The sequence below is a fragment of the Eurypyga helias genome, unplaced genomic scaffold (assembly GCF_000690775.1).
Source record: "Eurypyga helias isolate BGI_N326 unplaced genomic scaffold, ASM69077v1 scaffold7597, whole genome shotgun sequence".
Lineage (NCBI taxonomy): Eukaryota > Metazoa > Chordata > Aves > Eurypygiformes > Eurypygidae > Eurypyga > Eurypyga helias.
This window is the reverse complement of record NW_010259762.1, coordinates 70502-81341: the sequence shown is the minus strand read 5'-3', so window position 1 is coordinate 81341 and position 10840 is coordinate 70502. Positions and strand designations below refer to the sequence as shown.

The 10840-nt window shown below is 36.8% G+C and overlaps 1 protein-coding gene across 1 annotated transcript in view; it reads left to right on the top strand.

The window, feature by feature from the left end:
- The window catches only part of LOC104511954 (AP-3 complex subunit beta-1-like), an 18654-nt gene extending 12322 nt beyond the window's left edge, over positions 1-6332 (top strand). The window contains exon 3 of the mRNA XM_010154760.1: positions 5700-6332. Within this exon, the coding sequence (XP_010153062.1) occupies positions 5700-5853 (154 nt within the window). The 3' untranslated portion in view covers positions 5854-6332. The remainder of the gene's footprint in view (positions 1-5699) is intronic.
- The last annotated feature ends 4508 nt before the right edge of the window (positions 6333-10840 follow it).

The window sequence follows — 10840 nt, the reverse complement described above, 5'->3', positions numbered from 1 at the left end:
TATTAATTCTGTTTTCATGTAATATCAGTGTACAAAGATTTTGATTAACTGGTACAAAACACTTGATCAAGAAAATGCCTTTCTACATCATTTTAAGGCCCTTACCGTTTAAAATACATTATTGTATTTAAGGAGCTTGCATGTGGATTGAAAAATTTAAAAATAACTTGAAGAAATTTAATTTGAGCTAAAGATTAGAAGTATATGAGTGAGTCATTTTAGATATGAGATTAATCAAAATAGATTGTTCTAGCCTGTCTTGTTTGCTGTCCACTAGAGGACAGCACTGCTTTTGTATCTGCATGCTGTAAAGCGAAAAATATGTGCAACATTTTCTTTGAAAAACAAACAGGAACCTTCTGAGCCAGTTGTTTAAATAGAAAACATTTAACACTTAAAACTGGCCAAACAGAAGAGTATCTTTGATTTGAAAGATATCTGAGCAAGTTCAATGTTCTAATGTATTTATGTAAGGCAGCTTACTTTCTTGGAATTAAATAATTTTTCTGCAAATTAAAATGTATGGCGTGTTTAAAAAATGGACCGTATGTTATCATAATAAATGCCTGATTCTTTAAGAAAAATGAAACAAGTAGACTAGATGAAGAAACTAAAGTATTTTTGAGTATTTTTTAGGTGTGAGTACCAAATATTTTTATTTAAGCTTTTAGCTTACCCGAAGTTTTGGGGAGGAGATAAAAATACCTGCATATAAAAATGCTGGTAAATTTGGAGGATGATAAAAAAGTTCATGCAGCATCTTTTCAAACGTGTGGAGCAGTGCTCTGTGCTGGAAACAAGTTCAGAAGATTCACTTGCCTGTCTGCATTTTTGTTAACGGTACAGTGCAACTGCTCACTGCCAGGACAAACTCAATCTATTTTGGCACTAGAACTAAAAGTGGTAAAAACATAGAGATTTGATTGCAATTTATTTTAAAATTGTATTATTTTATTAACCCCAAAAGTAGTTAATATTGGAAATAATTACATTATGGTAATGAAATGGATATTTTTAATAACTTGTTTTAAGATAGTGCTAAAATAACATAAAATGTACTGGGGAAAAAGAAAGCATTAAATTATCATATTATGTTTAATGTAGATAGTAATAAAATCTTATTTATTATAAACAATGTTAAACAAGATTTTTTCTGAGAGGTTAAAATCACCAAGTTAAAAAAAAAAAGGTCCTTCTTTTTGTGAGTGTATTTTGTACTTATATTTTAGTATTAAGCTTACTCTATCCCCAGGTCAGAACTGATACAAAGTAATGCTATTCTGAATACTTTTTCATGTTTCATGTTTCTGAGTAAGGCTTACTCAGAGAATGAATATAAGTCATTAGTAATTTAGCCAATTTTTGGATGAAATTAAATTATAAAGGCAAACCTGTACACGGATAGAATTTATCAGAGTCAGGTGAAGATTCAGAGTACTAAAACTATAACTATTTTTGTCCAGTTGTACTTCATATTTGTTCATCCTTATATTTACAAATCAAAGACTAATTCACAGCAGTATTTTTTCCCCATTTGAGTATATTCATTGCGTAACTTGATTACACATTTGTCAACTTTGGACTAATTATTTTTCTACAGCTAGGGCAGGGCATTGCATCTTCTGATTGTCTTTCTTACTAATAGGATTCTGTCTGCTTCAGCAGGCAGTAATTGAAGGCTTCATGTGCAAGATTTAAAGAAAGGGTGGAGAAAAAAAAAGTTTTAGCCTCCATGGGCCATTGTCGCTGTTTCTGGCAAGCAGTAGAACAGAAAAAGAAGAAAATTTAGCTTGAATAGAAAAATCAAAGAGGAAGAAGAGAGCCCGACAGGAGAGAATGTAGGTTTTAGTGCTGTTGAATTATGTGTAACAAACCCTGCTCTGCTGTAAACAAATGTCCCGATAGTGAGTGTTCAGGTGCAAATTTACTTTCTCAAATGTTGAGCTTGAAAGAGCAGATTTTGAGTGGGTTACTCCGTTGCTGTCTATTCACTGACGTGGAATTTTCCTAACCTTTCCCTATAAAAATGCTTTTCCAGTATACTGTAGCTAGCTTCTGTCTACAAATAAAGGGAAAATAACTGCTAGTTAGGCTACTCATCTTTACAAAGGCAGTGTTTGGCAATGCTGTTACACTGTAGTATCTGATAGTTTCCCTTTATATTGACTATAAATTAAATATTTTTGTGTGATAATCATTAACAAATCTTATTTTCATGGAAAGTGACCAAGAATATGTATTTGATGTTTAACTCTTGAAAGACTGAATGACTTTTTAAAAATATACAGTACTTTATTGATGTTGATTTAGAATTTGATTCTTAATGTGCATTTCCTTACCTGCTGACAGGTACCATATTTATGTACAAATAATTTATGAATTCCCTCTTTTTTTTTCTATGTCACATAGCCTCAGAATATTTTAACATTCTTTAAAAACACACACACACACAAAACCTGAAACTCATAATATGCAAATATATCACACATTGTTATTTTTCTAATATGTCTTTATTTTTTTAAATGTGAAAAATATTGAGATGCAAATCTCCCTGAATACTTTTAATAATGTGAAATAACTTTTAGAATTACTATCACAGGAAGAAATCTAGAAAATAACTGCTGTATAGCAGAAACAGCTATCTTGAAACTAGTAGTAAATATTTATTTCTGTTTTCTGAATGATAGTTACTTTCTATTTTTTTCATATTCACTGATGCATCCTTTATTGCAACAGAATCATGCTAATAATACAATGTCTTATATTAAGAGCTGTCCAAAGGACAAGTTCTTTCTTTTGGACCTACAAACCACCAATTTACAAGCTAGATTTTCAGGTACAATAGTGCAGTTTCCAAGGCTTATTTCAGTCTATGAATTCTGATTTTTTTAGTATCTTTTTTTTCCTTCTACTCAAATTCCAACCTTCAAGGCAGTATCAGCTTTCAGAAAGAGTGAAAAATAATTACTGACCTTTTGGGGAAAATAGAAGTTCCTCCCTGAGAACAAATACCTACAATAGAGAGTAATTAACTTCTGGTGTTGGAAGATTTTTTTTAATGGCTTTCTGATCTAAGCATTTGGTTGAGTATAACACGTGTTTTTGAAAATCCATGTGTGCTTATCATGAGTAAGCATATAAATACAGTAACATGTACTTAGTTGAAAAAAACAGCTATTACCCAAATCCTTCGATGACATTATATTTAAAACATCTAAATCATTAGCAAATCAGTTTTACTGGTAGTGTCTTCTAACCCGAAGTCAGCTGCTTAATCCTTTCATGACTGTATTAGTTTCAAGGATCATGTAAGTATATTCATTTTATAAATCTCTCTAGAAACTTTTTTCTTTAAAAAAAAAAATTATTTTCCCTACTTTAAGGAGAAGATTTCGATTTCCAAAGTTCAAAAGCAGTGGTAAACCCATTGTGTGGTTGTTCTTCTATACATCCTTTTTAAAGGGTAAAATAAGTCATCCCGTTCTGTTCCAATTCTTTTTTTCACTAAGTGATTCCAGATCGGTGACCATTGATACAAACTGATTAGCTACTGCTAGTTATGCATACTAACACTTTGTGTAGAATTATCCGAGTATCAGACCCTTTGCGTCTTGCAAACTACATACAAACTCACATTTTATTGATTTTTACGTGTTTTGTTCAGAGGTATGGAAAAGTACTATTGATCCCCCATGTGATTTTGCAAATCCACATGTAAAAATACCAGCGCAATGCGCATCACTGATGCTTTGGGCCGACTTGGCTTTCGCAGAACTGACTTTGTATCACTTTCATGTTTTAGTAAAAGAGGGTAAAATCAAGCCTCGGGGCTATGAAGCACAGCGGGAGTGCCAACTACCAACCTATTTATGTGCACACTCAGACATAATCTGCTTCTGTGTTGTCTCAAGACACAACTGTTAAGTAAATAAAGTGACTAATAAGACTATTGTTTACATAATTATCCCCCTGTCAAAATCAACAAGAGAAATAGTGATCTTCCACATCGCAGTGAGAATAGATGAAATCATTGATATAACTAGCTAAGTAGCTAATTTTTATAGTAGTAACGTTGTTTTAGCACCTCCTATTAAAGGGAGGGGTCTTTGAATGTATCTATAATCCAGACAAAAGAAATAGATTGACCTGTGATGGGTGACATTAGAGAAGTGCCCCATGTTTCCTTAATTAGTATAATGTGTTATGAGATTTTGATATGCTTAGTTTAAAAAGAAAAAAGAGAGAAATTACTTCTCGTTTAAAGAGAACCTGCTTCCTGCTTAAGTGGCTAATATTTTAATTAAGTCTGGAGTGAAGTTTTTTGAGTATCTCCTGATAAACTCCCTCCTTTATGTTGATGGTAATTAAACAGATCCCCAAGGGCTTGGGTAGGCGCTTTGCGAGGCCCATGCTAATTGTCAGACATGAGACACTGACCAGTTGGTTTGCTCTTGAATAGCCGACACCGTGCTGTCAGCCCAGCAGTTTGATTTTTCTGTATTGTGAGCTGTTGTCAGGGCTAACTGGGTCCTTTTGTGGCTGAAGATGTTGTGCAAATTGAGGCAGATGGCTCTGATTCAGACACGTGTCATTCAGAAAGAAGAGAGGAGATTGGCCCTGAAAAGTGGGGTCAGACTGGGTCACAGACCTGCTCCACACTTGTTAGTGTTTTCAAAAGCCCATGTGCAGCAACTTTGTTGTTGTCAAGTAACCAAGGGGGGCAAAAAAAAAAAAAAGCATGGTGCGCTCCTTGTGGAAGATGGAAGACGAGGCTGTTGCCATCCTCTTCTGTTGCCATCCTCTTCCTTCATGTCTCTTGGGCCTGGCTGTGCGTGCAGAATGAATTAACAGGATTGACAGAAGTTCATTGTGCCTAAAATGGCTTTTCAGTCAATTGTCGTGCTTAAAAGGCTAGTTTTGCTTTTAATTCCATGTAATTAGTGGGTTCTTCATGTCTTGGAATTTAGTAATGGTGCATTAGTTCTAACTTTTGTTTATCTGGTTGGTTGGAGGTGGGGGTGTATTTGCTTTGTAGAGTTTTCAATAATTATAGAATATGTATAAATATTGGCCACATTTGTATGATTAAATATTCTGGCGATAAATTCAAAGATGGAATAATTTGGTGTCTTGCTGTTGCCATCATTCCAAATGATGGTGTTGCATGTCTATAACCTTCAATATTTTTAGTTTGAATTAATTCACAGGATGTCAGCAGGATGCACTTTCCTGGAAGTATAACAATCTGGCTTTTTGGAAGTGTTCTACTACATTTAGCATAGTTGCATTTTCTCTGGGGCAGCAAATAATGATAGTTATCTATGGAAAACCCCATACAGCTGAATGCACATTGCCAGTGTGCACTAAAACAGTTCTTGAGTATTGCAGATGAACTGAAGAGTCAGAGTTTATATTAAAATGGATTTAAATAGATTTTATTGTTTGCACTGTTAAATACACAATTTTGCATGATACTTTTCTGTCCTTTGTAAATGCAAAAATATTTACACAATACTGAACAAATTCTTTCTGAAGAATTTATGGAGTTTTTTATGGTTTAGCCCCTGAAATGCATTAATGAAATTGGAGGCATTTTATTATATTTGAGCTCGTTTAACTTTTTCAGAAAGAAATATTAGCCGTCTTTGACCTTAAGATCCTCAGTGATTTTTATTTTTCGTTTTTCCTTCCTTCCCCAGGTTTGCTGCTAAGACTGTGCACAGTGGGTCACTGATGCTAGTCACAGTGGAGCTGAAGGAGAGCTCTACAGCACAGCTCATCATAAACACTGAGAAAACCGTGATTGGTTCTGTTCTGCTGCGGGAGCTGAAGCCTGTCCTGTCCCAGGGGTAACCTGCTTACATCTGGACTTCAGAATCTGGCACACAACAAAAGTGCCTGGCATCCACTACTGCTGCCTTTCATTTATAATAATAGCCCTTCCATCTGGCAGTGGGGGAAGAATACACTCTTGACATTCTTGTCTTCTGCTTTAGAATGCTAGTGTGTATCTATCATGTATGCAACTCCTTTCCTTTTATTCTGCTTGCTAACCAAAGAACATATATTTTACTGTCAGTTATCTGCACTTTTAAATGTATTTCCCATTTGTTCTACCCTAATCCTTCCCTCTCTGTTCCCTTCCCCCACTACCTTTCTTCCCCATTGGTTTTCCCCACTGTAGTGGATGAATACTAGATAATAAAGCTAGAGGGAAATCACACTGCTTGAAAAGTGAGTTAAAATGGCTTGTGGGTTCCAGCAACATAGACAACAGCTACGTGGCTCGGAGAGGTTTTGTTGTGTAAGTGTAAAAATACAATAGGTACAGCAAAATACAGTGTTTGCTTTCTGGAAATGTTTGTAAAACTGAACCTCTCCCATTAAGAACATTGTTCTCACCTACTGCCATTCTGTCATGTATTTTTTTTAAGATGCTAATAAAGTAGTGCTATGAGAAGAGGCTCCCTCTCTCTTATTTTGGTAGAGAACTGACAATGGTTATTGCCAGTATTGGATATAACTTGTTAATTCAAGTAAATACTAACAAGGTTGGACACTACCTACGCATCAGCAAACTGTTCTTATCAAAGTAGCCAGTGTTTGTGCTCTTCTTGTAATTTTCTGCTGTGCTGTTACTCTTTTATTAATAAACAAATAACTGCCTACTTTCAAATCAGTCCATTCATAAAATACTGATTGAATTATTAGAAATCAGTGTTATATGAAATACTGATTCTTCGACTATCGTGGCAAATACTATCATTGGGCTTAATAAATTACTCAGATCTCTGTTTCAGATTTCTTTTGTAAACTGCGATAAAGATGTCTCCCACCTGTGAATAAACCAGGGCTTGAGGCAAAAAGAAATTCTTGATTTTATCCACTGAACTAGGTCTGAAAAGGCCAACAGCCACGCAGACTTTGTTGCACCCGAGTTTTCTGCCTGTAGCCTGGGTGTCACTGGTTTTGACCTTCCCTTCACATTCTGGTTACATGGTAGGACTGAAGATGCTGAGTTTCGCCATTTCATATCATAGAATCACAGAAGGGTTTGGGCTGGAAGGGACCTTCAAGACCATCAAGTTCCAACCCCCCTGCCATGGTCAGGGACACCTTCCACTAGACCAGGTTGCTCAAAGCCTCATCCAGCCTGGCCTTGAACACTTCCAGGGATGGGGCATCCACAGCTTCTCTGGGCAACCTGTTCCAGTGCTTCACTTCCAACATGGCTTTTCCTAGTAGCTCATGGCTCTTCTACAGGTGTTTTCATGTCGCATAGGACGTATTTGGATAACTCTACCCTTGCTCTGTCACCAGGACCCCTTGCATGGTCCTTTGATGCTGACTAAGTGGTGCTGGTTTGGTTTAGCTTTCTGGATGATAGGAAATACTGCTTCATCAGAAATGTTGCATTACTGCACACTGGAAAATTCTCCCAGAATTTTCTACTAAAATTTGGTAGAACTAAAAGGTAGCTGCAACATGTAGCAGAGTTTATTGGCAAATTCTAAAGAGGGGCTGGATTTTTAGGTATTTACATTGCACTTCTGTAAGGAACGTAGTTCTAGGTTTTGCTAGCACACAAAACATAACTGGTATTTCTCAGGCTCAAAAAACCAAGAATCTTATGCCCTCAACAGAAATGTACATATTTACAACATTTACATTATTTTCTGGTCATAATCCTGCAATAAGGATTTTTCCTTGAATTACAGTTTTCAAGTGTGATGCAAAAGTGATTCAAACAGATGAAAAGTTATTTGCTGTAGAAAATACCATCATCCCACAGAAAACACAGATTGGTCTAGATGGTCTTTGATATTAAAACCCAGTGAGAAGGCAGTGAGAGAAAGGTGCGGAACCACCTTTCCTGAGAAAAGACTGAACTGCAAAACCTTCAGCCATGTTTGTAAAGGAGAAAACAATCTAGAACTGCTTCTTGTGGCACTGTATAAATCGAAGGAAATCATATTAATGCTATGTAAGTCACATGCGTGTCTGAGTAATTTTAGCCTCCCTGAAGTACCTTACACACTTTAATAGTGTGTAAGTCCAGAAACATGTACAGTAATGATATTTGGGGAGTTTCTGGTATTAATTTACATTTTTCAACACTTTGTGACTTGGTCTGGTGGTTCAATACCTCCTGATACAGGTATCTGGACTGATGGTGTGATTTGAAAATTTATGCTGCCTTCCCCAAATAGTAACACCTGGGGAGAAAATTTCTTTAAAGACACATACTGAAACAGTAAATATCTCTGCACACAATAAAGCATGCAGATCCTCTTCAGGATCCTAACCATGAGCACATGTACGTGCCTTACATCAATAGTGGAAGTTGCACTCAGTCATAATTCAGCCAGTTAGCAGTAGTTAACAATAGTTTCTTGGGTTTGCTATATATCATTTTTATATCATTTTTATTCGTCCATACTTTTCGAGGCATATTAAAGGTTGTTAGAATATGAAGTAGATTGCAATCTAGAATTCTCTTCAGAGTGATTTGCTTGCACCAGTTAGCAGCAGCTCCTACTGCTATGGTCAGGCTTTTCAGTCAGGAGCTGTGCACTGAGAGCCACCTGGCTTTGGTGAGAATCTAGAGCTGGGCATCCTTGGAAAGTACCTGCGTGCACAACTTGGGGTGCGGGAGCAAGGCTGTAGCATAGTATGGCAGGACTGGTGAGGTGGGTTTGCAAAGTTCATTAGGGAATTGCATTGAGGTATAGTTTAGGGACTGGGAGGTGAGAGTTAATTACTTAAATTATGAAGGGTTCAAACGCAACAAAACCTGCAGAAACCTAACAAATACAAACTGAAATACATTACGGTATGTAGGAAATTTGGCTGTAATTTTATTAGCTGCTTGCTTATGCCTATGTAAGTAAAACTCAAAGAGACTCCAAGATTACTGTGATCTAGTCCAAGCTTTAAAACTGATGCTGGTAATTATGCATTGAAGAATTATCCAACAAGAGCATGGGCAGACAGATAAGAAAGTTTCTGTGCAGTGAGAGATTGACAGTTTATGTTGCCTTTGCTTCACATGGGCTTTATGCATGACTGTCAAAATAATACAATTTTTTTTCTCCTGTTTTCCTTTCACATTTTATGATGATGTATAAAAGGATAATATTTTTTTTCTGCATAGCCTGCCATAATTCTAGTAACTAATTTCTAAAGAAGAATAACAGAATAGAAATGGGTTTAGCACCGAGAACAAAATAATGCAAGATATAAATAGAATACCATGTGAAAGGATAGTAGAAATAATGAAAGTGTTTTTAGAGCAGGGACATGATACAGTATATGAAATAATGAATGACATAGAAAAGATAAATTGGGCTTTTCCTCATGATCTTTTCTACTAACTCAGGAACAAGGTGGCATTCTGTAACATTTCTAAAGCAATATATGTAAATTGGTGGAAGGAATTAACTTTTTTTTCCCTGTTCTTAAACACACCATGTACTTAAGCTCTGGTCGTCCGCTGTCACAACATAATAAGATGTTTACTAAAAGTGGAACAAAACGGGAAATGTACATTACCAAAGGAATATACAGATATGTATTGGATAGGATACAAAAAAAAAAGTGGGGGGCGGGCGCGGTCTAAATACTCTGATCTGTGGCTTAGGCTAATTACTCATATTTGGTGATAGGCTGAAATCCTTTTGCACTTTTTGTTTTACCATGGTCCATTACCATAATTAGTATTTATTCTTTTTTAAAAAATACTCTGTTACTGAACTGTCTAGTTCTACATACAGTATCTCATATACATGAATCAATTTTAACATGGCACTTAAATGCCCTGACAAAGATTCTGGTAAGCAATGTACAGTTGAGTTGAATCCTCCCAAGCTCTTGTCTGACTTTCAGTGTATGTCTGAAACAAGCATATGAGGATCCAACTCTGTTCCCTTAATTTTCTGTCAGTTTGTCTTCCTCCCCTTCCCCATATTTTTGTTTGTTTTATCGTGCGTGTTTTTATAACACTTATGTGTTACATTAAATGTTTTGTGGTGCAGACACCAGGCTTTGCTGTGTTTGCATAGAGTGGTTTCATTGCTGTTAGGAGCCTTTGTGCACAACCCTGATAAAAGCAATGCCTCTGTTCAGGCTATTTTCCTCTTATCTGGTATACTTGTTGTGCTTTATGTAGCACAGTCCAGTGAACCTGTTTGGAAGAGAAAGAGGGGGTGAACACTACTGCATTTCCACTCCCTCGGCTAACTGGTTTTGCTTCAGAAGGTACAAAGTGAACTACTCTTCAGTGGCTGGTAACTCTGAGCCCATGCTGTGGCTGTACTGTCCCAAATTCTGATCCACTTAAATCCCTGTGTGTATCCTGGTGCGTATACAAATATCTTTACAAGGAGCATTATTACTCCTTTTTCTCATTGTGCATTTTTAAGATAGAGGGCAAAAATTAGTTTTGTGGGCTTCCACCACCACTCTTCCAGTCCTTTCCAGGTCCCAGCCTGCTCTTGCCCTGCTTCTGGTAACTTGCCTCTTCCTCTGCGCTCTTCCAGGGCATGGCTTTTGGGCAGAGGGAAGGGGACAGAAATTCTGCCCTTAGCACCATGTAATGGAGCATATATCTTGCGAGTCACCATACACATCTCCATGCTCCCTTCTGGATCAACCCAGACCTGGCTCTTCTCCTTAGTGGGAAGGATTTGGACTAAGCCTTTCAAAAACACCTGACAAGTCACCCTGCTCCTCAGAGAAACAGCAAGAGCTAGCTGTTGGTGCGCTTGGGTCCTCCTCTCCCTTCCTCCCTGTAAAAATGCTGGTGGACTCTGGATGGGCGGTGGAAAGTTGGTCCTCTTGT